General features: G+C 46.9%; 2 protein-coding genes and 1 long non-coding RNA gene across 5 annotated transcripts in view; 2 read left to right on the plus strand and 1 right to left on the minus strand.

Moving 5' to 3' along the window:
- cacna2d1a (calcium channel, voltage-dependent, alpha 2/delta subunit 1a) overlaps positions 1–2,176 on the plus strand; it is a 33,315-nt gene extending 31,139 nt beyond the window's left edge. The window contains exons 38-39 of one of the 2 annotated variants that reach the window (XM_052055679.1): positions 436–524; positions 1,079–2,176. In XM_052055679.1, coding sequence (XP_051911639.1) covers positions 436–524; positions 1,079–1,115 — 126 coding nt within the window. In that variant the 3' untranslated portion in view covers positions 1,116–2,176. The remainder of the gene's footprint in view (positions 1–435; positions 525–1,078) is intronic. The other variant, XM_052055680.1, reaches the window with a different exon arrangement.
- The window catches only part of LOC127593929 (uncharacterized), a 177,568-nt gene extending 161,958 nt beyond the window's left edge, over positions 1–15,610 (minus strand). The window contains exon 1 of one of the 2 annotated variants that reach the window (XR_007960553.1): positions 15,599–15,610. This is a non-coding gene — a long non-coding RNA (uncharacterized LOC127593929). Of the gene's footprint in view, positions 1–15,399; positions 15,412–15,598 lie in introns of those variants that run through there. The other variant, XR_007960552.1, reaches the window with a different exon arrangement.
- hgfa (hepatocyte growth factor a) lies at positions 10,950–26,189 on the plus strand. Its single transcript, XM_052055686.1, has 18 exons — positions 10,950–11,477; positions 13,264–13,426; positions 13,517–13,629; positions 14,022–14,136; positions 16,885–17,027; positions 17,100–17,220; positions 17,297–17,415; positions 19,546–19,717; positions 19,891–20,024; positions 20,397–20,490; positions 21,638–21,777; positions 23,825–23,854; positions 23,942–24,065; positions 24,162–24,236; positions 24,351–24,488; positions 24,574–24,680; positions 24,762–24,895; positions 25,285–26,189. Exons 1-18 carry the CDS (start codon positions 11,414–11,416, stop codon positions 25,459–25,461), a joined length of 2,163 nt encoding a protein of 720 aa, XP_051911646.1. The 5' UTR covers positions 10,950–11,413; the 3' UTR covers positions 25,462–26,189.
- Positions 26,190–27,147: the final 958 nt, after the last annotated feature.

The raw sequence follows: 27,147 nt of genomic DNA on the forward strand, positions 1-27,147 counted from the left end.
TAACCCCCGCAACGTCAAATGTTGTGATCATGCTGTCACGTTTACTGCTCTAGTGTTGTCAATTTTTAATTTTAGTATTGTCGCTGAACGAAGAGTCCAAACATTGACCGATAACGTGGTTAGCGTTAACGGTGACAAATTATTCATCCGAACTCTTGTTAGCTAGTTTTTGCTAGTTTGCGCAAATGGTACGTATGTCCTCAGGGATGAGCAGTGGTTTCACTTGAACATTTTTTTATTAGATTATTATTATTATTATTATTATTATTTCCCGCCACATTGGACTAGCTCAGCTAAACGTGCGCTTGCATGTCATATTTTATTATTATTATTATTAACCTGCGTTGCTTCCCACTAATCACATTTTCCTCCGAGCGCTTTTTGGTGCACGATGTACTGTCTCGTTCTCTGCTCTGTGATTGGCCTGACGCTTAGGACGAGGCCCTGTGCCGACGTAGCGCCGGCTCCCCCTCAGTGTCCTCGCTGCTCGTGTTACTGCCGCCACTGTTCGTGTGCTTCGCCGGGTCAGTCCGTCTTTTCTGGCTGTCGTTTTTTCACCTCAAATCGTATATCTTGTCCGCTTTTTCCACAATTTATTTGGTTTATGTTTTGTGTCGCTCCGCACCTGTCACCCGCACGCACGTTCCGCCGGCATCTGGTTTCACTTCCCTTGCCTTCCCCGCTGATGTTTTCCCCATCTTCTTGCTCGGCTTTGAACTCGCCAGCATGTTTTCCCCGTGTATTGTAATCCTCCGATGCACTTTGGTGCATCGGAACAATTGCCAGTGCTGTTGTGTCTGAGATGCGATGAATGAAAACTTTGAATCACACCAAATGGTGACAATCAGTTTTGTCATGATGACAAGGTCAGCCGACTGGCTAAGCTAAAAACACAATTTGATTTAAAAAAAAAAAGAAACAAAAAGACATCTATGAATCATTTGCGTCATCCAAAATCTTAGCCGGAGTCCGGCCTTTGTCGTGGTGAGATTGGGGGAAAAAAGTAACCCCCAAAGTCAGCTGACTGAGCTAACGTCGCTAACCCGCCCTGACGTTGCGCCCCTTGTCGGAACTCCAGGAGGAGGACCCTGATTGTGGCGGGGCGTCCGGCTTGAGTCCATCACTGTGGCTCACCTTGGCCCTTCAGTTGGTATTTCTCTGGGTACTGTGCGGTTCCGGACTTCGCACCGTCCCGTCATGACCTGTCCCTTTGCCCCACCATCATTTCTCTACCAGCATGCCTCCGGAATGACAAACGAGAAGAGCGTCAACATTTTTAACCGAAGAGCCCTCGGATCGTCCCTACCCAAAGAGGACTTTATTTGGTGGCATCATTGTTTTCCTGAAGTGGGGGCTGCCTTATCGGACTTTAATTCAAAACTGCCAGAAGGCGAGCAAGGAGTTTGTTTTCAATCCAGTGCAAGGAAGGAAAAAAAAAAAAGCGTCACCACAAACTTTTGCTCCCGGTACGCCTCCGCCGGGGTGCAGATAACATTTTTTTTTTTTTGGTCTGGATTCTTCCTCGTTCCTGCCACTGTCTCTGGAACTTTGTTTACTTTGTGCTCTTCGTCCAAACCGAATCCTCAGCCTCCTCCTGTCTGGAATTCTTGGATCGAAAACTGCCATGCGTGCGCGTCAACCAATCAGTACGACCCAGACTGAAAACTCTCGAGTGCCATGTATGTGATTCCGATGCTAGCTTGTTTATTGGACTATTTATTGGAGGTTGGAGACTACTATATCTGCACTTTGTGCATACGGCTACTGAAGTCCACGTTACCATCCTTTCTTTGCCTACAACTTTGCGGGACTGACAACAAATTGGATGCAAACGGAGCTTTTTATTTATTGTGGTCGTTCTGCGCTCAAGGTCCGATTTTGGAAAGTGTTAAGCTGTGTTACAAAGTCAACATTTGGTGGTTTTATGGTCCCCTGCGCCCTAAAACCAATGATTTGAGATATAAAGCCTCAAAATGTGTTGTGACACCTTCACACTTGTCTGTTTTTTTTTCTTTCCCTTTTTCTTCTGCTTCAAAGTCGAGAAACGCCACCGTCACTCTTGCAATGGTCGCACTTTATAATTCAGCCAAAAAAAATCGCGCTCTTAGTGGAACTCACAACGTGGTTGTCATTTACTAACAAGGGGAGGAAAAACACAAAACAAAAAAAAAAACAAGTGCCATAAATGAATTATCTCCTTTTCTGAATACGTAATTTATGCAAGTTGACGTCAAGTATCGCGCGATGATCAGCTGTTTTACTGCCTTTGTCTTCTCTTGAGGAGACAGCATCCATCGTCTTTTGCATTGCGATTCAGATCACGATTTTTCGCACTGACAAAGCGGTCTCGACAGCGTGAATTAGAAAGAAAAAAAAACCTAAACGTTTTTTAAGTTAAAAGTACAAAAATGCAATGCTGTCCCCTCGGGAATAATCAACACAGGAAATGAAGTGTTTCCGATTCCGTTCGTAGAAATCGTGCGGATTGGTGTGCGTTTGTGTTACCTATGTGTGTGTTGCGTGTTAGCATCGAGCCCACTAAGGGCGTTTTTTTCTTATTATTATTTTTTTTAAGACGGTCCACATGTACACGGGTATTTTAAAAAGTGTTTCACCGCAATAGTGGCAAATCCACATGCCATTTTGTTGTACACTTTATCAACAATCGAAAAAAACCCAAACTGCATGCGATACATTTTCTGAAAGGTCTAAAGTGACCGAAAACTGAAAAAAAATTTAATTTTTTAAAATACTGCCAGTTATGTGGACATCATCTTAATCTCCCGCGATTGTACTTTAAAAAGTTACACTGATGTGGGGGGGAGGGAAAAAAAAAGATTTGTACAAAAGTTTCAAAACGTGTGTTCATCCATGTGCAAATATTCAAAATAAAATTTTATGATAACAATCTGCTGCCTATATGGAGTTCTTACCCCCCCCCCTCCCCTCTCTCCCCAACAGATCACATGACTGCACTATTGACGGTCGGCCAACGTCAACGACGACGCCAGGTTAGATTTTGCTCACATAAGGCTCCATAAATTTACGCCGGTGTCACCTCGGGCTCGGCGATGGAGCTGCGATGGATGCTAATCGTTAGCGACGTCCACTTGGCATGCGACTGCAGCTGTGCCCCCCCCCCACACCTCCCCCGCCTAAAAACAAAAAACAAAGTGTCAGTTTACGTTTTTATGGCGCACGTTAAAAATGGAGCGACACGCTGCAAGGAGAAAAAAAAATACAATCAGCGGGGACATTTTAAAAGTGGCCAATTACCACGTCTTATAATGAAATAGTAGCCATTTTTTTTTGTCTTGGTAGCAGCTGCTGAATGACCACTTGGAGACCAATCATTGTGGATTGACATCATCACGACTTAACGGCGTGTTTTATTCAGCCATTCCTGACGATAGCTAGTGCGACATCATGTGTATTCTTATTTTAGGTTTTTTTAAAAAATGGCATTTTTATAAAAGTTCCTCCTCATGTTTTATGTGTTTGTTGACTTTTACGTTGGACTTTACCAAATGCAAGTTGTACATGGCCCACCCCTGCTCGAGCCCAATAATGAAGACGGAAAGATTTACTGGCCCCACTTTTTCCTTCCTTCCACGCTCCTCTTGGACGTATTTTCTGACTTTTCCTCAAGTGTTATTCCTCGTCTTCCGCGGATGAGTTGCGATGTCAACAGCACATGCTGTATTTCCTGCCTGGGGTGGGCCCGAGGGTCGTAGCTCTGGATTTTGCGTCTGGCAACAAAGACTCCTCGCTCAGTTTACGGCGAGAGGTCGCCGGCGTTGTGCTTGGGTTTGTTATCCCAAGTCGGCCTCTGATTGATATCAGGCCCGGCGTCCCGCAGGGAATGTCTCCTTCAGTAAATTTGAAAGGTTGATTATGTAAGCCATTGCGTTAGCCCGTGCTCTCATTATGAGCGCCGTGTTTATTTTTGCATGCTGCGTAATCGTTCCATGTGATGAAAATCCTGTTGTGCCCAAACATATTTTTACAACAGAAAAGGCCTGGACTAAACTGAATAGCTTGTATCAGGAGCTGCATTCGTCATCCGGATCCCGATCACTTTCGGAGTGTGAGATGTGAACAGAATTCAGATTAGAATAATTTTTGTATACTTGAAGAGGTTTGGTAGAAATCTGGTATGAATCAAGGACGAGTTGATTCTGATCTTGATTTACATTTAGATCCTTTTTTTGTAAAATGAGGGTATTGCTTAAAAATTTGGATTTGGTTTGAACCCTTTCTGTGTGACCTCAATACAAATCAATTGTGTTTTAATTGCCATTCGGAACCAAAAGGATTAATCTGGATCATCTTTGCTGTGACCAAAATAATACCTTTTAATGATTTCTCTTGGCAGTATTGCTTTCATTTTTTTCCCAAACAACAAAAAGACCTTCACGCTATTGTTCCGTCTTTTCAAGTGGTGCTATTGTGTAATGAGCTTAGTGTGAACACTTCACTTCAAGCATTTCATTGGCTCGCCCTCAAAAGGCAATCACAAGTAGGGTAATAAATATCTCGTGATCGTCTCGTGCCCTGAGGGGGTTGCCCCCCCCATCCCCACCCCCTTTATTTTTTGTGTGCTTCAAGCAGAGATTGCTATGTTTATGAATATGTTTTATCGCTCTACCACGCTCACTCAAAAAAGGTCGGCGGCCCGGAGATGTCATGCGTCCCTTATCTTTTTATTTCCATCTCGCACTATCAGGTTTCCACAAACGGTCACGGGAGTGGGGCAAAAGTAAAAGTTTTGGCATTCCAGGTAGCCCCTAGAACATCTTGAGCGAAGTGCTTTCAAATATCACTCAGTGGCTACGCGTTGATTCTCATCAAGATTTTGCTGTTCTTTTCCACAGAGAAGGCGAAGCTTCGTGTGGAGTCACTGGTTCTTCATGTGCAGGTGATGGGGGTGGGGGGGAGAAAAAAGTAGGCAGCAACATTCTTTGATGTGGCTTTTGACTCACTGGAATCACCTGGTGTTTGCGCACACGTGGAATGTCCTTTGGGGATTTTGTATTTGTCACAACCATGATCAAAAGCGCAATTTGTGTGTCTTGAGTTTCAGGTTCAACACTCCGGGCCAACAGGGGGCAGCATAAATAATTTAGTCAGCAGCAAATGCATTTTTAGGATCCTCAAAAAAAATCAGCCCATTATTTTGTGAATCCACACCAATTCGGATGTGTCATAACAGGACCCACAAAAAATCCTCACGCACGGAAATTTATCATAAATTTGTTTTTCGTCATCGTTGTTATTTAGTTGCGTGGTTTCAGTTTGTTTTCATTTTTCTAAAAGCATTTATTCCCTTCACAAAAAAATGTTTTTTTCCGTTCTAATTTTAGTTTTTTTGTTGGTTTTCTTTAACTAGAACAACCTTGACAGGAAGTAGCCCATTTTATTTTGAAGGAGCCATTCTGGACCAATTTCAGACTTTTTACTTGGGAATTCGCCCAAATAAACTCCATTTGGGGCAGTTATGATGGACTTGTGGCAAATGCTAAATTGTGAACCTTTTTAGAATCATTAAAAAAAAAATCATATGCACGCACACAAAATTACCTGTTTCCCGTAAATACTCCCGTACTCTTTTCAAAGTGTTTCAGAGTTGCAGATGTGCTACGATAACAAAGTCGTTGACTGGCCTAACCATCTCTTGACACGACACCTGCACAGCTGCAACAAAGAGGTACGATTAGCACTTCTCTTTTATGTCTACGAATGTCCATAAATAGCAACGGGGGAGATGAACGTAAACTGACTCACTTGGAAGCCAATCAACCGGCCGGCGCGCAAAACAAGAGCGTTGAATCACCCGAAAACCCGCCGGCCGGGGCAGATAAGCGAAGTCATTATTACCGAACTCACTGGAATCCATTTCACTCGCCGCTCGGGCGTAGGTTGTGCGTCGTCGACGGCGAGGTCAAACGTTGGTCCCGTGTATAATTTGCCTGCGAGATGAAACCCGACCCTGTTGCGAGGCGCCGGCGCAAGTCAGCGTTTTCAAAGCTGCAGGAAATCTATTAGCACCTGGCGGGACTCCCTCGTCCGCCCCCGATGTGGACGTTCACCTCCCCGTGCCCCACCCTGGTCCATAAAAGCACGCGAGACCGCCGCACTCCTGCTGTGACACTAAAGCCAGGGGATTCGGTGGTGGTGTGTGTGTGCGCACACGTGGAGCTAGTTAGCAGCGAACAAGCTGCCAGACAAGCAGCTGCTACGCTAATCGTGGCTCTTGCATGTACAGTAGGCGGCGGTTGAGCGCTTACTTTTGGTCAGATCAGGCTGGAGACCAGGCCAGTGCCCCCCATGACCGTTTTTTTTTTTAATCTCCCAAATGCCAGCACAAATACGGACCCCCAAAAAATTGGAAGAATTCATCTTTTTTTTTTTTTTTTAATGAGCTGGCCGGCAGCGTGTTTGCTTTAGCGCTGGATTTCACGTCAACAATCCTCAGGGCAAAACCCCCCCGCAGGACGCTCTGCCAAACTTCCTTCAAAGTCCATTTGTCTTATTTTGTTCTCAGAGTATTCCCGACTTGTCACTGCCTTGAGAAAAGTCCCCCCGCGCTTGATTGAGTCTGGCAAGGCAGGGGGTCAGGGGCAGTTTACGCTGGCCCTCGTGTTGCCTGACATCTCGGGACGCATTGCGAGATAAAGTAACGTGTCCGCTCATGTATCATTTTTTTTTTTTCTTCTTCAGGAAGTGAACTTTGTCACCGGCTTTTGAAGCGGGTAAAGGAAGATTAAATCCTGATCTGTCTTGTGCTGATCTGCTTTAGCTCACGTCGTAGCGAGCGACGCTGCAGGTGAGTTTCTTTTCCCTTGCCCCCCTCCCACCCCCCTTACCGCCCCCTTCTTAAAAGGTATCAAAAAGTAGTACGGGTGAATTTCTTGAGGCCCCTTCCCAAGTTTAAAAATGGAACCACCGGCACACCCAAACAAACAAACCCCACCCCAGAATTTCACCTGAACTGCCAGGTACCTTCCGGTCACCAGTGAGACTTTCAGGGCCTTTTTTGGGGGGGGGTTCTGTGCATTTTTTTTTGTCCCACGAAGGTCATTTAGATTTTCTATCCAATGTATGTCCGCTCTCCGCTCCTCACGTTGCTCGCAGGGCTGTAAAGTAGAAGCAGAACCCCGAAGTGGAGGTCTTGGCATCCACCGTTGAATTCTAGACCCCCCCCCCCCAACCCCCTAATCCCAAGAGGCCAGTCCCAGCCGATGACTTCCGAGACTCTGCTCGCTTTCGACCCAACTTTGGCCAACACGTTGCACGCATCACTTCTCATTTGGTGCATTCCTGACGGACGCATTGCTCAGGCGGCGTTTTTATCTCACCCCAACAAGCTTTTTATTGAAATCCCAGACCGAGGGCAGAGATCACCTGGCTCTCATACTCCTCTCTTGTCCAAACATGGATTTACACTATCAGGAACTTCATGACGGACTTTGGATGAGCGACTAACGCCTCCCGGAGGACGTGCCGTAATATATACAGTAAGGTTTCTTGCTTCGGGCTCAAGTCCGCTTGCGGGATTTATGCTGGCTTGGTCAGAACGCGTCCCGTTACAGGTGATCCGCCGTTCCGCGTACCGTCAAACACTTTGCTCGGATCTTCTGTTCCTGAACCCGGCAATACGTCAAAGATGATTATCAAACACCCCAATATGTTCATTCATTCATTCATCATCCGAGCCGCTTGATCCTCACCAGGGTCGCGGGGGATGCTGGAGCCTATCCCAGCTGTCTTCGGGCAGTAGGCGGGGGACACCCTGAATCGGTTGCCAGCCAATCGCAGGGCACACAGAAAACGAACAACCATTCGCACTCACACTCACACCTAGGGACAATTGTAGAGTGTTCAATCAGCCTGCCACGCATGTTTTTGGAATGTGGGAGGAAACCGGAGCACCCGGAGAAAACCCACGCAGGCCCGGGGAGAACATGCAAACTCCACACAGGGAGGCCGGAGCTGGAATCGAACCCGGTACCTCTGCAATGTGAAGCCGACGTGCTAACCACTGGACTATGGGAGGAAACCAGATCACCCGGAGAAAACCCACGCAGGCCCGGGGAGAACATGCAAACTCCACACAGGGAGGCCGGAGCTGGAATCGAACCCGGTACCTCTGCACTGTGAAGCCGACGTGCTAACCACTGGACTACCGGGCCGCCTCCCCCAATATGTGACCGGACTAAAGCGTGAAAAAGGAATGCGGCGAATCTTGGACCTGTGCATAAAATACGATGACCCAAGTCAAGCGTTTTGGGCGGTCGCCGGTCGCATTTTGCCGTCTCACCAGCTCACTCGTGTGACCTAATTGGATTTACGCGCGGGAATGTGTTTCCAAAGACGCACTTGTGAAATACGTCTACATCTGCTGGCCATTAGCGGTGGACGTAGCACACAACAGAGAGAGGAAAGTCCCCCCCCCAAACCCCCCACCATCCCCCTTCTCCCCACCCCGACGCCCTGATTCATTGGAGCGCGACTCGCCTTTTATTGCAGCGGAGGAAAATGGCGCTTGGCCCTTATCTGCCGGCCCTCCTTGTAGTTGTCCTGCGGCCGCTCGAGCCCGCACTTGATCTCTCTACCTGCGCTCTCAATACGGAAAAAAAAAAAATCGCCGCTTCCATTTTCCTCCCATCCAATTTCTTTTCCATCTGCCGCCGCACCACCACGTCTCCACGTTTCGGTGCCCCTCCCTCCCCGAACCCCCCGTCCCGCCGCTCCGCCCGGACAGTCGTTTGTCTCCGTCAACGGGACTTCCATCTCCTCTAAGATGGTTCCCCCAAGGCCGGGATGTCCTCCTGTTTCAATCCTTCCGCGAGCGCCGAGAGAAGCTCAGCGAGGAGGTCTGACAACCCCCGCTGACCCCTCATCTGTCATCTGCAATGGGAAAGGCACCCTCCTAATTGGGGGGGGGTGGGGGTGGCGGTTGTTATTCTAGTGTCGAGCGGGTCAGAGGTGAAAAGGGGGAGATCACACCGGTGATTAGACTCCTTCATGTGTGAGAGTACAAGGCAAGTGTGTGTGTGTGGGGGGGGGGTTACGTGCTGGCCAGCTGGGGTGTAAAATAATTAGACAAGTAAAATCCTGCTTCGGTGCCATTAAGAGTGACACCGTGGGTCAAATGTGGGGAGTCGATCCTCTGAGGAAAATGGATCTCGCTCAACGGGTGACACTCTTTGTTTTTGTCTCGTTAAGGCTTTTAATTGTTGCCGCGGCTGATCAGACTCGCAGGTAATCTTTCTCAGATTGTACCCGTAAAGCAAAGGGGGGGGGGGCCGAGTCCTGGCCCGCCTCATCATCAGCAAGCTCCGATAACGATCGTGATCTTTGAATCGGGTGTGTTGGAAGAGGGCAGACATCTAAAACAGGCTGCGTAGGGGGCTCCTGGGGACCGGACTTGGGCACCCCTGGCCCCCCTCAAACCCACAACTGCCCAGCGTCCCCCCCCCCCATCCCGCTTTTGCTTCTCATTGGGAATAATCAGCCCAAAACGAGGATAAGGATCTTGAAAAATTGTCGCTCAGGGTGACGGCAAATTAGCACCAACTCATCTGGGAGTTTGTTAGCCAAACGGACTTTGTTAACCTTGCGTTTAACCCGACCAAGTACGTTTGGACTGAGTGACGTTTTGGAGTCGAGGTGGGGGGGGGTCTTGAGCGGGCCCACAATCGGTGGAAGATAATACTCCCCTCGCTTTGGTGTGTTTGGAAAGAATCACTCCCGCCTCCATACCCCCCCACCCCACCCAATGGATGTGTAATCAAGCATCAAGACAACATATCTACCTGAGATCAAGGGGGTGGGGGTAGCTGCATGTCAATTTTTTTTTTGGGGGGGGGGGTGTTGAGTCAGTCTGGACTTCATCTTGAGACTGATTGACAGGTGTGATGTGAGAATGCCTCTACACCTGCCGATACTTTCCAACACACGTGCTTACCAAAAGGCAGCAAATCCGAAATGACCCGCACACGTCCTAATGAGCCCTTACCGGGGCGTCTGGCGTTTTACCGACAACCGTTCCTCCACCACGCTGGTCCACACGGCTGGAGTGTGGATTTCCTGTCAAGTTCGGGTGAGGGCCCAGCAAAAGTCCCGTCCGCCGGTACCTGAACTGGATCGCTTCCACCTGCTTCGCCTAAACACACGCTTTGCTTGTCTCGTATTAGCCCACCAGGGTGTCCACTTTGAGTGCGTATGCGCCCCCCCTTTGTGAAAATTTTCGACACAACCATCCCTTTGTTCCTACGATACTTTCAGACGGTTATTTACATTGCCGTTCTAATCGCTCAAAACCGGGTAAAAATCCCCAAACTTTAGTACGCCCGTGATTGATTGGAAGTGAACGTTTGTTTTTTTGAGCACTTCCTGCTTATGTGCTTCGGTACCTGAAGGCGTTTTACAACTGGCTGAGGATCTCGGTGTGTCGTGCCAAGTGATCTTTGGCACAGGCCGCCAAGAATCCCATCTGTTTTTCCGCAGCAGCCAAAGTGAGGCAACCGGGACGAATGCATGCGGGATCCTGCTCTTACAATTATCTTTTTTATTTTTGGGGGTGGGGGGTGCTTCGGGCGCTTGCCTGAAGAAGTCCGAGCACTCAGATCTGGATCCCGCTTTTTGCAATGTGTGTCAACAAGTAGCACTTGCGGATTAATTTGTGTGTTTATCTGGCTTGTAAATCAGCAAAAATAGAAAGTGATAAATACCTAAGAGGTTTCATAGAGCCATCCATCATATATGGATGCATGACTCGAACTGCAGCATAGAGTCTATTTTCTTTTTTTGAAACGCTAATCTATCAAGCGCTCTCATGTGTGTTAATTAAAATTGTATTAGTCCATTGATTGGAGTCCTGGTGTCTATCATTCTTTCAAAGAAAATGTTAGTGGGATCCCATCTTAAGCATTGTTTGAAATCTTTACCTCATGTTGGTCGACACTTTAATTTAATTTGAATAGTTACCATGTTTTCAGAAATTGCATATGCAGCATACAAAAAGAAAAATACATTAGATCACAAAATTCAATTTAAGTTGTCTTATTTCGTTTTGTTTTTCTTTACAATAGGAGAACTAAGCATCTGTATTTTTATTGTCACCTCCTTAACCGACTTTTGGTTTTATTTTGAAAGCCAGGACCGGACGCGGCTTTTGCCAGCATGCACTCCAGTGCGCTTGACGCCCGATCCAGCCAGGCGCCTGCGGTCGAAAAAAAAAAAGTCTGGTGAAGTGGGCGGGTTGAACTGAGGACGCGCGTGGACTCTACCAGCGAGTTTTTGGGAGGACGTCGGTCACGCAGGACGTCACATTGAAACATCCCGAAGTGTGTGTCTTTCATTCCGCTACAAGCTGCCCACGCACACGCACATCCCGGCCAAGTCCACCATGAGAACGCACGTATGGATTTACCAGGCGCTGGTGTGCGCGCTGCTCAGCATGCTGGATGCAGGTAAGACATGATGATGCCGAATCCGAGGCAACTTTATGCTCTATTCCCCACGCTCGATTTCATACGTGCATGTGTTGACCTAATCTTTGAGAAGTGCAGAAAGTGTTTAAATCAGCGGGTTTTCCAACGAAGTTCAGCGTTGACTGACGCACGACTTGGAGCATGATGTTGAATGCGACTTGAAAGGAGAGATGGGTTGTATTTGGAGCGTTTAATACGTGTTTGGCACACATTAAATATTTTCTGTGGCTGCACGGTGAGACACCCTAACCCCTGACCCCCTAAAGAGGCCCTCTTATTAACTTGTATTTATTATTGGATGCTCCTGCCAGCGCAGTTGTTTATAACGCGTGAACTTGTTCACATAAAAGCTGAAAATTACTCCCGTAAGTAAAATCAACTCTCCACTTTTAGACTGTCGAGTGCATGCCAAAGCAACAAGTGACGCTGTAACTTTTTAACTGGGGTCACTTGAGCCAATCAAAAGCTTGAAGAAAGTCATGGATGGAAAAGGCGCACTGAAAGTAATGGCGACATTTTCATAGTTATTTGAAAACTAAAATATTCCCATCTGGAAAATGTTTAAGCCAACATTCAGAGATGAACATTTTTGATGGACGCCATTCATGTTAAAAAAAAAAAAAATTCTCTGTGTGACTATGTCTCATGCTAAAAGACGTAACGCTCTCCTAAACCCCACAGGAATGGAATCATAATTGATATCATTGATAACAGCTGTATCTGTCCCACCATGTATTGGCCCCACCGCAGCCCACCCCGACGATCCGTGCGACTTGTTCACCGCAAAGTGCAGGTTAGGCCTTTGCCGAGTGTGAGGAAGAGCCTAAGTGAAATGTAATTGAGCAGCCTCGCCAGACATGAGGGCTGCAACAACACTGTGATGAGTGCCAGATGTGCTGCACTTGAGCCCAAGCATTAGTAGCACGTCAAAAAAAAAAAAACATTTCCAAGCGTCTTTGCCACCAGCGCTCGTGTCACTTGTAAAGTGAAACGAGCGTACGTTGTAACCGAAACCGGGTTCTGTGCAAGGTGGGGCTTTATTTATTTCTCCTCCCGGCAGGTGGAAGTGACCGCGGAAGGATTTGGGCTTTTGAATAACGGCGCTGTCCTCCTCGTGAACCCCCCTCATCTGTACACATTGTCTTTGCGTCGCTTCTTTTCAGACGGTACTCGCTTGCAAGGCCGTCGGCCGAGGGCTCCTTCGGAAAGAAAGCGAAAGCGATGGCAATGTTTCAATTTGCTTGTCACTTTTACAGCGTTTACTCGTGCCATGTCTCCTCGCGGGAGTTTACGAGGGAATACATCATGCTTAGTACGATAATAGCTTCCAAATTGACTCCTTCTCACATTAGCAAAGTGCTTTGTTCCAAAAAGCGGTACATTTGTTCAGAATTTGAAGATGCTAGGGCTAAAATTTGGACCGCTGACAACGTTTTGCTGTCATTTGAAAGTGCAAGGGTCCCCCCAAAAAAACATGAGTCAATTTCTACAGTGTTGCAATGCTAGCGTGCCGGGCACATCGTCAGTTATGTTTAAAAATTAAAGTTACACTTTGACGTAAAAATACATCCCAAGTAATTTTAGATTGAATTAAAATGGAATGAAATGGTTGGCAAAATTCGGTTTTCGCACTTCGCACCAGAATGTATCATGCTAATTTTCTGGATTTTTCTCAAAAGCAAATTTTCACTTTTGAATTTGGCCCAGGGTGATGCCGAGTTTCTGAGTAACTTCTGACGCCAGCTTGCCGTTTTCCGCCCATCAGTTGACTGCCGAAAGAGCCGACAGTCTTTGCAGCGCTACGAAAAGTCCGAAAACCACCTGCTGGTCTGCGCCGAATGCCCGCAGTCGCCCGTGGTGCGCAACAGTCGCTCGCAGGAACACTGCGCCCGCAAGTGCAAGAAAGTCAAGAGGAACTTCAACTGCAGGTGAAAGTCCGACATTCCTTGTCGTTGCTGTTTACTTTTTTTTTTTTTTTTTAATCAGCCGTTCATCTGCTCACGTCTTCCTGTGTGCAGGGCCTTCAACTTCCACAAACACAACAGGAAATGCCACTTGCTCCCCTTTGACCGGTTCAGCCACGGCGCGCAGAAGCAGCCCAGCGCCAACTTCACGCTGTACGAAAAGAAAGGTAAACACTCGGGCCCGTTTGGCGTGATGCTATTCACGACTATTTACATGTCGGGGAAGCGCACGGGAGACGCCGACATCCGCGTTGACGCAACAAAGCCGTTTGGAGAAGGACACTCGGCAGTGACGCGTAAACAAGCCCGTAAAGAATCTTTGTTTACAGTCGTAGCGCCGTGCAGCCTGTGGAATCTAGCACTTGAGAATTTGCGGAAACTCCTACCCGCCGCCCCGATGACATTTACCGAACCCCCGTCAGTTGTTTTGGGCAGAACAAAAAGCTGCGATTGACCAAATATGGTCAAACCCCAAAACGTGATTGGAAAATCCTGTAATTCGTAAAATCAATCCAATATGAATGGACACTTTGAAGCGGGTTTTCTCCACTCTGCTCAGATTACATAAGGGAGTGTGTCATGGGACCCAAGGACAACTACAGAGGGAGGAGGTCTTGGACCAAGTCGAACATAACATGTCAAGCCTGGTCTGATAATAACATCAACGAACACACGTAAGTACTCCCTCTTTTTATACCTTCAAAGTGTCGGAAAACCGTGGCGACATCCGTGCTGGCGGGCTCGTGCAAAAAAAAAAAAAAAAGTTCTTGAAAGTTTTCGGGTCAAGGACAAAAGTGTTATACATCCCCTTTGCGGCATTTATACTGTGATTCCCCAATTCCGCCACCAGGTGGAGCCAATATGATGCCTATTTTTCGTCAAAGCAAAGACACAACTGTAATACAGTTTTTTTAACGACTTTTTCCGACTGCCTTGCCAAATCGTTCTGCTACAACAGAACAGATCATTTTCATCTGTCTACCTTCAAAACACAAGTGCAAGCAGGCTAATGCTAACGGCTTGGACCAATCGATCTGTGTTCTCTTAGTTTAGCTTTTTTCGCATGTTGATTTTAGCCCGCTTCTCACTAGCAGCGTTCATTTGTCGCATGCCGACAGTTTTGAAGCGCTTCGTCCATAAAAATGGCACGAAATGACATTTGTGACCTCTGATTTTTGACGGGATTTACCACCGCCTAGGGCAAGCTAACCTTCCGCTGTGCTCCCACGTCAAAGCTATTATGTTCATGCTTGATCAGACACAACGCTAAACCGGGGTGATTTCCCGCTATGTTTCCAACCAGGAATGTCCTTTGGACGTTTGGGAATTGAACCGCGTTGTCTGAGAAACTGCGTGTTGACACCCAGCCCTCCGTGAAGGGTGAAATATTTCTGTGCGTGTTCATAACACTGCCCATAACTCAGCAAATTCACATGGACGCCAGGTGGTCAGCGCCAAAAAAAAAAAAATTAAATCACCCGAACTGGACATTTGTTCTTGTCCTAAATCACTTGTCCCCCGAGAATCAATTTTCATTCAAACGGGATCGTGACAGACAGTATTTCCAAGAAAATTTTACGATGTAATTGTACTTCATTTTTTTGGTAGCGTTAGCATCTTTTACTTAATTGTTTGCGAGTTGTTTTTACAGTCGTTAAAGCTAATCCAGAACGAATTTGTATGTTCTAAGTGTAAACTCAACTGTGGCTCTGAATTAACTTGCCCCTTTCGTTAAGGTTGAAATGTGAACCAAAACTTGAAAACTTGATTCAACCTGCACAGCAGTTGACTTTGTCAAAAGTAGTCTGCCATGCTAGCTCGTTTGTGCTAGCTACAGCTTTCATCTTATCCAAATTCAGTACCAAACTCCATTTTATTTGCTTTACAAGCGCAGAGCCCTTTAAAAAAAAAAAAAATGACATTTGTCTCGTGCTAACGTTTCAAAAATGTGCCGGAGAGGCTACAAGCTAAAATCCGTAGCGACAAAGTAGTGACTTTGAAAATGACAGCTGAGAATGACATTGAAGAAGATCGGTGAACGGATTTTAGCTTGTAGCCTCTCCGACACATTTTTGAAACGTTAGCACGATCTTTGTCTAAAAAAAGAAAAATATTTTAGACAAAGATCGTGCTAACGTTTCAAAAATGTGTCGGCGAGGCTACAAGCTAAAATCCGTTCATCGATCTTCTTCAATGTCATTCTCAGCTGTCATTTTCAAAGTCACTACTTGTTTTACGACTCGAGAGGTCCGACTTTATGGAGTACGCCGTACCACGAGTCGTAAATATTACCCGTAGTCGCTTTTCGCAGGCGAGCGTTGCTTTGGCCCTGCTTTGCCAATGCGTTCAAAGTAAGTATGTGCACATAGTAACTCAGCGTATCGTCGAACGCGAACCGACTCTGGCAGCGAGATAAATTGGAGGGGTAACTGGCTAACATCTGTTAGCGCAGCGTCATTACGGCTAACTCGCGCTTCGTGCGGCGGCCTTTTATGGACTCTCGCCACATGCGGCCCGTGTTGTGTGGGGTACCTTGTACTACCTTGTAATACAATTTATTATCTACTGGAGTATGACATAAAAACGTTGACATTATAAAGAGGTTTAACGCAAAGCAGATGTTTCGGGTTCTGGTGCTGCGTCGCTAAACGGGGGTGAGATTTTCGTGCCATTTTTCTTTTGTGTGTGTGTGTGTGTGTGTGTGTGTGTGTGTTTCTCCTTGTTCTGCTTTGAATGATGTTGTGCATTAGTGTCAGAGCTTTATGTAAGCCCCGGAGCATAAGGGGGTGAGGGGGGGGGGAGCAAGGTTAGAGTAAATTCCCCCAGGAGAGGAGTCGTCGCTGAGGGTAGAGTGTTCGGACAACCTGCTGACAGGCTGGAAAAACCCTTAGACCTTCGCTGTTTTATTCATTTGCATTTATGGTCAGTCCGGATCAATCGCGATAATCTCGATTTCCACACCTCGCCCGTGTGAAATGTTGTGGTTCCGGTTCCGGCTATCGCACAGTGGCTTGACCGCGTTCGCTCGTCAGAAGGGGGATTACGTAAAAAAAAAAGGTGCTGGAATGGGGATTACGTTTAAAGGCGCTCGCAAAAAATGCGTGTCACGCTGGGTGATCAATCACGTCACGTTGGACGCCCATGGTTGCCCCTCCCTGCTCCTGTCAGGCTCCTTCACACATGAGCAAGGTACCGCTAATGAAGCAAAGGTGACTGATTTTTGCATTCGATCGCCGCGGTTTTTAAATCTCCTAGCTGGGGCCTTCATGCAAATGGGCTGTGGATTTATTTTGCTAGGTAGCGAGAGCGGAATCCCCCCCCCCTCCCCCTTGCGTATACACCGACCCGGTGGCTCCCTGAAATTTATTTGAGAAGCTTTACGGCGCTCTCAACTGCACATTGCGTCCACTTCCCTTTTGTAGGTTTTACCCCGATAGATACCCAACGCAGGATTTGAGGGAGAACTTCTGCCGGAATCCCAACAACGACCCCGGTGGTCCGTGGTGCTACACCACCGATCCTAATGTGCGGGCCGAGGAGTGCGGGGTGCCGCGGTGTTCGGAAGGTAAGATGAAAAAGCGAGACGAGGCTTGCGGTTGCACCCATCAATAAACGTGTGGTTCATCGGCGTCCACAGACGTGTGCGTGGCGTGCAACGGCGAGCAATACCGAGGCAAAGTTGACCAAACCGAGAGCGGCAAAGAGTGCCAGAGATGGGACTCGACCCGACCCCACAAGCACACCTTCCAACCCAAAAAGTGAGTCCGCAAAACAGCCGCAGTGGCTTTCGGCACTTTTTTTTTTTAAACCTCTGCCATCCGTTCTCCCGCTCAGGTACAAGGACAAAGGCTTGGCGGACAACTACTGCCGCAACCCGGACAATCGTCTTCGACCGTGGTGCTACACCATGGATCCAAAGACTCCCTGGGAGTACTGCAACATCACCGCATGTGGTACGAGGGCCGCGCTCACTCCTCTGTGACAATTCATCTCGGCCCGTTTCAATTCTGAAAATAGCCGCTTTGAGGAGATCAGAGAGCACTCGAAGAAACGGGCAGACGATAGTTTGCGGTTTGTGGGGATTAACGGCGACAGAAGGGATGGCTTGTTCTTCGCTGGTTTTGGGTTTTTCCCTGCTGAGTTAGACTAGTTAGACTATTGTCAAAGGAACCCTGAGGATGGGGGAATCAAATCCAGAACAGGCCTGGGCGACATCCGGAACGCTCGCCGTCTCTGAGAAGCCCTCACGACGACTCTGAAGTCTAAGCAAAACGTAAAATACCGTCTGGGTGCTTTTATTTTCGTCACCACTGCATTGTTTTATATCCCGGTCAATAATTTTGTACTTTATATTTGGGAGTCCTGACTGGGAACAGTTTTTGTGGGTTGGTGGTTGGCGCGCCAAATTAAAATTTCTCAAGTCATTTTAGGAACCGCTCATAATACTTTTTAATTCTACACCATACGACTTAATTACGCTAACGGTGTATTTTCGGGCGAATGTTGCCAGCGTTCTACGCCTTTATTTTTTTTTTTTCGTATTATATACTGGGCGCGTACCATGCACGCGATTTCACGCTAATCTTTCTGTTTTTTGTTTGCAATTTATTTTGTCGGTTATTGAATTGCTACGTTTCACATTTTCAATCTAGCTCGCGTGCTAAGTGGGATTATTTAAACACGAAACCCAAACCGAAATACTTTTTCTGTTTGCTCTCTGGTCGTGAGCTCGTTATGTTGTTCGCTAGTGCACATTGAGGATTTTTTGGGGGGCGGGCGGGGGGGGGGGGGGGTGTACATTTGTTTTTTCTTAGACATTTTTATTTTTGCCATTGTATTTGAAATGATGATTGATGACCGTCTTAATCATTTTAATCACGTCAACAAAAGTTGAAATGTTTTTTTTGGCATTCAGAACGGGTCTCGCATCAAAATGGGCCGCGGCGGTGGGAACATTCGCAACACACCAAGTCAAAAGATCCCCCCCCCCGTGCGTTCGCTTCGGTGAAATGTACTCGCGCACAAAATGCAAGCATCCTTCTTTGTTTCTGTCCACATGCATTGCATTAACAGTGCATCTAATGATTTACAGGCAGGGTGGGGCGTTGTGTCCAGATGTTTGTATCCCTCAATGGCGGCCCTCGCACAGATAAAAACCACTGACCTGTGATGTTGCCTGGCATGCGTTACATCAAGAATCCTTTTTTTTTTTTTCCCTCTTCCCCTCCCCTGCTAAACACGACCTCGCCTTCTCCATCTTCTCTCATCTCATTTGTCAAAGGCAAAAGACACGCAGAGAGAAATGTACGGGCGGAGTGGGGGTGGGGGGATTCCACCTGAATGTGTTCAGGATCATTTCCTTGTGAGGATGCTTTCAAAGTATGTCGTAAATTTAACCTTCATAAGTTTGCGCAAAACACAAGAGGTTCAACACCAACTTTTTCCCCGTCTTGAGATTTGCTTCTAGATATGAAAAATGCACTTTTTGGCAGCATGACTGAAAACGATAAGCTTTTTTTTTTTTTTTTTTTTTTTGCCTATGGCCGTGAGTGTGAATATATTTGTGTCAGTCTCCATTACAGGATCTAGAAAACACTTTACAGTTAAAGGTTTTTTTTTTGGTTCAAAGTCAGCTTCCCCAAAAATGATTGAATCGTACAAAAAAAAAAAGAACATTTAGCATGGTTTGGCAACGCAAGACCTCCTTAAGGGTTAAATCTTGTTATTGTGGATTCCCCTTGTGAGGAAGAATGCCTTGCTCCTGAAATGATAGTGGCCACACTGCGTTATAAACAAATGCAATAGGAATGGCTTCCAGTTCCTAAAATACAGTCCAATTAATATTTGATATGCGACAAATTGATCGAAGGACTTTGTGTAATGGTGTTGTTGTTGCCGACGTCCCATCGTGAGGCGTCCGTGTGAGTGTTACAAATAAACAGTAAGCTTCCTATCAGTACGGTGGGGTTGGCCCGGCGGGCGTGCCGCTGTTTTCGATCATCCGTCTCCAGGTTAAACATGGCACATTCTTGCAAGGATTAATATCTTCACCCCCACCCTTATTTATTTATTTATTTTTCAAGAATCCGACTCCAACGGGGATCCAGATGTGAACGCCACGACGTGGTGCGTCCGGGGAAAGGGTCAAGACTACCGCGGCACCATGAACGTAACTCCCGAAGGGGTGACGTGTCAGCGCTGGGACTCGCAGTTCCCCCACCTGCACTTCTTTCTTCCAGACAACTTCAAATGCAAGTGAGTCATGCGCGTTTGTCCGACATCTTGGATTCAGCTAAGGCGCTCTCTGGGGGGGGGGGATTCGCTTTATCCAGACTGTTGTCGTGACAAACATCCAAAAAGATGGCGTTCTCGTTTAAGAATTTTTTTTTTTAAATCTCCTGGTTTGTGTTTGCTTGTGCACCTCCCAGGGACCTGCGGGACAACTTCTGTCGCAACCCGGACGGGTCCGAGTACCCCTGGTGCTTCACCAGCGAGCCCAACCAGCGCAGAGCCAATTGCACGCACATCCCCAGGTGTGGCGTCCAGGCCTCCAAGAAAACCGGTAAATCACTCTCAGGCGTCAAGACAACCAAATCTATGGAGTCATCGAATAAAAACTGATGTTGAGTTAATAAACAAAATGTGTGTATGAGGACACCCAGTTGCATTTTCCTTGATGGAATAAAGCGACCCGCATTGGAAAGCGCTGTCACTCAGCATGTTTGTCTGCTTTCCGTTGAAGCAGACCACATGTGCTCTTGAATGTTTTATTGCCTACGAGCGCTCTCGGCGCACTGCTAAAAATGACCGTGGCGCGCCTCACGAGTGAGCCCATACGCTCGCGCTCGCTGATTGCAATTAGGCGCCGTAGGTGAAAGCCCGATTGCCACCACCAGGGGAGAAATGTATTTGAAATACTCTTGTTCTTCTGTAGAGTGTTACGAGGACAACGGGGAGGCGTACCGGGGCACCTTAAGCATCACTCGCTCGGGGATTCCTTGCGCCAACTGGTCCCTTCACATCAACAGGTAAGAAAAGTGGTGGTTAATTCATTTGGGGTTTTTTTTTCCCTCATCATTTTTGCTTTTTCAAGAGCGAACTATGGTTGGTGTATGTTTTGTGCTCGGTTGGAGGGATGTTTTCAAAATTGTAAGCTGATCAGTCAGTCGCATTGTCATTCAAATCGGAGAATTGTCATCCTTGCGACGTTTGGCCTACTTACGATCCTTAATCAGAAGCTAACATGGCTAGCCATGTGCCCCTAACGTTTCTGGAAATCCATTGCGTATTTCAGAGCCAACATAAGCGGCGAAACACTGGGAATGTTTCCTCGAGAGAGAGGGGGGAACATTCTTCACTGCTAACTGATGAGTGTTTGTTGACAAGCGGACAAGCCCCCCCGTGTTTTTTTGGGGGGTTTTTTTGCCCATGTGAAAATCTTTTTCATATGAATTGAGCTTAGCCGTGAAAACAAACAGTAAAATAAATATATAAATATATGGGGAAATCAGGGGGGTTCCTCAGGGGTCAATACCAAGCCCAATTATTATTCCTGACACTTGCAGGTTGGAATGGCTTAATTTACAAGAATTTTAAAAGCCAAAACGGCACGGGAAGATGGACATGTTCCAGAGCAGACCCCTGACCCGCGGGAAGTGCTTGGCGTAGGGGGGGGGGGCAGATCAAAGCCAATCAGCTCCCCTCGCCAGCCAGTCTAGCTCCGTTTGAGGTGAGGGAGGGGTCGTCCTGGGAAGAAAAAACACCACGGCTTGTTTAACATTCTCCTGGGAAGTGAAATTATCTTCACCTCTTGACAAATTGCCATGCTTCCGTGTGTGTGTGTGTGTGTGTGTGTTTGTGTCTTGGTCCCATCCAGTAATGGCTTTTCAGGGACCGGCAAGAACAGGGTTTGTGCGCTCCTTGCATGGGAATTCTTCCAAGTGTGCGCGGTGGAGGACGTGGCTCCTGGCGGTCTGAGAGTGCATACTTTCAAAGTCCCATGAGCGCCATTGGCCAAACGCGCCGTTTCCTTCTACGGGCGCGCCGCAGTCGTTGAAATGCGACTTTCTTGCCCCGCTGTGGCCGTTCAGCGTGCAGTGTGTGTGCGTTTTGTGCTGTCCACTGTTTGCCAAATAACAAACGGAACATGAGTATCTATATTTGTGTGTTTTACAGCGGGGATTCTCACTCTACACTATCCCATGTAGGGCTGGACAAGAACTACTGCCGCAACCCGGACCGAGACAAACACGGCCCCTGGTGCTACACTGACCCGAACACTCGCCTGGCTTGGGACTACTGCAAACTAAAGCACTGTGAGTGAACGTATTTGTTTTATGATTGGGGATCTCCCAAAGTGAAAATTTTCATTTCCAAAAATGGAATAAAAAATAATCACTCATGTTTTGCCAATATGGCGTCCTTAGCCGGTTAAGCTAACGGTGCTAGCTAATCGCTCCTAGTTGTAACGTGTTCAATGCTTTCTATGTCACGCAGCAGTCTTACTCTGCTGCCTCATCTTCTTTGTTGATGGTCGACTCGCTCTGCAATCCGTCACGCCTCGGTGTCCATCAAGATTTGTTTTGCATTATTTCCTTGTCACTTTGACACGGCGCATGACCGCAACCTTCACAGGCATGCCGCCGTATCTCTCATATCAGGCTCGGAAAGCTTGGGCCGCTTTGGCAACAGTAACTAAAGAAAAGGTCAGTGATGTCACTGGGCCTCAGAAGAACGGACGACGTGTGTTGGTGGGAACTCTCCGGCTACCCCTTCAAGCGACGGCGCACAAATCCTCATTTTTGGCCTCGGGACCAAGCGTTTGATCTGTGCTCGGTCAGCACGTTCGGTTCCAAACGGCGCACAAAAACCTTCTGTTGCTGGCATTGCGTTGGGAATGTGAGGAATGTGCAGCAGGTGTCAGGTGCGTCTTGACACCTTCCCCGCACCTGGCTAATGACTGGTGAAAGCAGATCTGGGTCGCTGACAGTGCAACAAGCAGCATCTTGTGCTGCGAGGTTTCCTCTGGGAAAGCGGAGGTTCTTCCAGTGTGCGCTCTGCCATTCTCTTGATGTTAACTGTCCACTTGCCAAGAAGACGGTACGCCCCGTGCACTGCCAAGAATGTCAACAACGTAGCGTGCAACACTGCCGAACGTCAGCGGAATGCCTCCGGGCGGCAGATGTGCTTGATAGCTTTGACTTTCCTGTCAAAGTAGGAATAACTCACTGCTTGGATTTTTGAACCCCTTTCCTATCAATCCTGACAGGGCAATGTCAATTTTCTTCAATAGCCAGAGTGTCAGTTGTAATCATTTTGACGTAGTGGAATTCATTCACGCGGGACTAGTGGGACCGAAAAGTTGAACTGGTTTGTTGAGAATTTCCATAAAAATAAGTCTCTTCTTCGCTGGCTAAACGGGTTGCTGTTGAAGTCGTAAAAGTCAGGTTTGAGCCAAGGGACAACAATTGTGAATCGCTCGACTGGGAACGAAATTAATTTGCTGCATAAACGGGTCTGAAGGCAATTGTGACGGCCGCGTAATGTAAATAATATGAATCATTCATTCATTCATTCATCTTCCGAGCCGCTTGATCCTCACTAGGGTCGCAGGGGGTGCTGGAGCCTATCTCAGCTGTCTTCGGACAGTAGGCGGGGGACACCCTGAATCGGTTGCCAGCCAATCGCAGGGCACACAGAGACGAACAACCATTCGCACTCACACCTAGGGACAATTTAGAGTGTTCAATCAGCCTGCCATGCATATTTTCGGAATGTGGGAGGAAACCGGAGCACCCGGAGAAAACCCACGCCGGCCCGGGGAGAACATGCAAACTCCACACAGGGAGGCCGGAGCTGGAATCGAACCCGGTACCTCTGCACTGTGAAGCCCACGTGCTAACCACTGGACTACCGGGTGCTAACCACTGGACATATTGTTTAATTAATATGAATCAATTAAACAAAAAAACTCATACAATTTATGTTTTTGTGAATATTAGTCAATACTATGAAATGAATATATTACACGAGTGAAAGAATTTAATTCGTTTTAAATCATAAATGAAATTCTGGGGTGAGGGGGTTGTTTGTTTTTCGTGGCGGACGATGCACTTCATTGCCTTTGCAAAAGAATGGACAAAGGATAGAAATGTGAAACAGAGCCTTTGTCGAATGCGTTCGCCACATGTGACTTTGCGGCTAATCAAACTGTCAGCCTTGAGCAGAGCAAACATTCATATTTGCTCTTGACCGTCTGCATGTAATTTGTCGCTCATGGAAAAGCCGTTTGTTGTCTGTCACATCTCGCAAATTGTACAATTCGCTCCCTAATTCCTGCTCGTCTTCATCTGCTCCTTTCAGGTGATTCCACCACACCCGCGCCTCCAAACGGTGAGTATTTTTACACCCTCTCCCGACTCGCTTTTTTGGGGCCCACACGTTGTGACGTCGACTCTCAACCCCCCGTGAAATCTCCAGCGACGCATACGCCACCCCCAACCGTCCCCAAGATCTCGTGCTTCGTTCACATCACCACTCGCATCGTCGGGGGCCAGCAAGTGCGAGGAACGGATGGCAGCTGGGTCGTCAGCATCCAGAGAGAGTGAGATGCTCTGTTTTAGTTTTTTGTTATTTTTGGCCCTGGGGGAGTCACCAAAAAAAAAAATCTTTTTTTTTTTTTTAATTGCTGTCGTAATAGGAAGGTCCATTTATGTGGAGGGTCTTTGATCCGAGAAGATTGGGTGTTGACGGACCAGCAGTGCTTCACATCCTGGTACCACCTTTTTAAAATTTTCATTTATCCTCTTTTAATCCAGGCCCGACTAGTTTGGTCATACACGTTTGTTAACTAACATGCCCTGAAAGAAACTTTTATTTTCAAATACAGCGTTCCCGACCTGAGGGAGTACAGCGTGCAGGTGGGCCTGCGCCACCTGAACGAGTCGTCGCGTCACCCCAGGCTGGGAATTTCTCACCTTATCTGCGGCCCGGAGGGATCTAACCTGGTCATGCTGAAACTGGCCAGGTGAGTCGCCAAAATTCCTCCACGCGAGCGCCATTTGCTCCGTTTTCTATCAACGCCGAGTGATTGCGATTAATGCGCATTCCAGCCCCGCCCCCGTGTCCGAGGGCGCCACCACCATCCATCTCCCCGTCCAGGAATGCCACATCGCCGAGGGGACCAACTGCACGATGTACGGATGGGGCGAAACCAGAGGTAGTCTTTTTTTTTTTTTTTCTTTCGCTCGTATTGAAAAACAAAAAGTCTCCCTGCAACCGCTGTCCCTTGCGCGCATAGATAGGGAACGGGAGCGGGCGCTGAACGTCGTGACCATGCCGATTGTGGACGACGACAAGTGCTCCCGGATCAAGGGGGACGCCGGAGAGAGCAGGATCTGCGCTGGAGGCAAGAGAGGAGAAGGCGTGTGCGAAGTAAGGGGCGTCTCTACTTGCTTGTTGCTAGGCAGATTTCGTAGAGCGATCACAAATCAGGACGGATTCATGCTCGACTCGATTTTAAATAATTTACAAACGGGAACCGAAACATTTATTCCGCTCAGCAGCCACCCAGCTCGACTCTCTCATTCGCTGACGGCCATCTTTAAATCCGGCGCACAAATCACAGATGCAGAATGAGAAGATGGTGACCCCAAGTGGACAAGAAATAATTACAGTCCCATATTGTTCTGTTACTGTAAATATCAAACGCTTCCATATTTAGCCCATATTTGAATCACAACTCTGTATGAAAAAAAACAGATAGCTGGTTGCTGATTTATTTTTACTTTTTAATTAATCCCCCCCCCCCCCCCTTTTGCCAGAAAGACAACGGTGGTCCGCTCGTGTGCCAGAAGCAGGAGCGCCGCGTTGTGGTGGGCGTGAGCATCCAGCGCACCAAGTGCGCGTCGTCGCGGCCGGCGCTCTTTGTCAACGTGGCGTTCTACTCGCAGTGGATTTACAAAGTCTTTAAGCTTTACCCCAGCCCCGACACGAACTGACAGACCAGAGTCGGAAAAAAAAAAAGGAGGATGTTTTTTTTTTTTCTTCTTCAGGGAAAAAAAAATTGCAGACGACCAAATGGAATCTCCACTATGCAAATGAAGATTGAGTGAAGCGAAGCGTGACTAAGAATCGTCTCCTGGAATTTACTTGAATACTTGGACGGTGGCCCGTAGAGGACAAGAAGCTTGGGCGGGCGATCAAATGCTGCTTTCATGCTCCGATCCGAGGTCTCGTGCTAATGCTTGTAGCATGAGCGAGCGGCGGCTCTCGCCAAGGCAAACACGCCTCTGCGTTTTTGGAGGGAACCGCCGTGGCCCCTGGCGGGCCGTGTGCGGTCACTCGGATATTTTTTTTTCTCTTTCACGCAAAGAAAGTGGAGCTCTACGTACATAGCGGGGCGGATTTTCGGATGCGAGTTTATGGGTCTCATAGATCCCACTCCCCTTCCCATCACTTTTTTCGTACCGCTGATGGTGTTTGATATATTTAAAAGAAAGAGGTAGCTTGGCTGTATTTATTGTCGATTGCAGTCCAAATGGTTTTGGAATTTAATTAAGACCAGATGAGCACAAAAAAAAAAAATAATAATCTGCAGCCTGATGGTTTGCTGTTAAAATGAAGTCATTTCTGGCTCGAGGCTGTGTCACTCGGATGATTATTTGGTTGAGCTTTGGACTCTTTGCTTCACCACATCTGGATCAGAACAAAAAAAAAAAAAAGGAAACGTCATGGAGCTTTTGAAGGAATAGAGTGGAACTTGTCAGCTCTGCAAAAAAAAAGGAATTCAGAACATTTAAGTTAATATATACATTTTTTTAATGAATAATAACAATTAGGGCGCGACCGATTCATCATCTCTTTTAAAATTTCCCCCAAATGATCAATATTTTGCCTTACAACACAAGACGAGGCTGATACTCAAACATTCCCTACCAAAAAATAAATAATAATCAATTGGCCAAAATAATAATAATTAGCCGACTGTGGACAATTACTCTGTGTTGTAAACTTTAAAATAAACGCTCTGTCTATACGCTAATTCATATCTTTATTGCTGTGTACGTAAAGGGACCAATAAAGAAGTTATTTTATTCATGATATATTTTTCCTCCATCGGTCAGTTAATTGATTAGCAGAATTATATTCTGCCAAATATCAGCAATGGCCTCCAAAAAATCAAGATCGGTCGGGCCCTAAGTTCCTCAACTGACTGTGGCTCAATCCAAATCGGAAAATATATTTTATTTGTCTTCTACGTGTTCATTTTGTACGAACTTTTATTTAATTGACCGACTGTACATTTTTGTAAATATCACATGGTCATATTTTGTCATTTCACAGCAACTGGCAGAATCTATTTGTAATAATGTCTATCAAAGCTGCTATTTTTTTGGGCCCCTACGATTATTTGGTTTTGTGTTTTGTTCCGCTTTGTTATTCCCATTTTAATAAAACTGAAAAAACAAAAAACTTTGCAGTGAGACGCAATTGCCTCTTGCCGGGATGATTTATGAAATGATTCAATGGTGCCAAATGATCCAGCGATGATACTAAATTTCATTTTACTTCTGTTTTGTTACAGGAAATAACTACAAGAAGTGTGAGATTTGGAATCGGATTTCAGGTTCATACCTCATATCCTTCCGTTTACAATAAGAACACCAAAAATGGTCACGGATCAT

The sequence above is a fragment of the Hippocampus zosterae genome, chromosome 21 (genome assembly GCF_025434085.1).
Source record: "Hippocampus zosterae strain Florida chromosome 21, ASM2543408v3, whole genome shotgun sequence".
In the NCBI taxonomy this organism is placed as follows: Eukaryota; Metazoa; Chordata; class Actinopteri; order Syngnathiformes; family Syngnathidae; genus Hippocampus; species Hippocampus zosterae.

Coding starts and splice junctions, on each gene's coding strand:
- hgfa (XM_052055686.1), top strand. CDS start 11,414: ATGAGAACGCACGTATGGATTTACCAGGCGCTGGTGTGCGCGCTGCTC. Junction 13,427..13,516: donor AAGAGGAACTTCAACTGCAG/GTGAAAGTCCGA, acceptor TCCTGTGTGCAG/GGCCTTCAACTTCCACAAAC. Junction 20,025..20,396: donor CCAGGCCTCCAAGAAAACCG/GTAAATCACTCT, acceptor GTTCTTCTGTAG/AGTGTTACGAGGACAACGGG.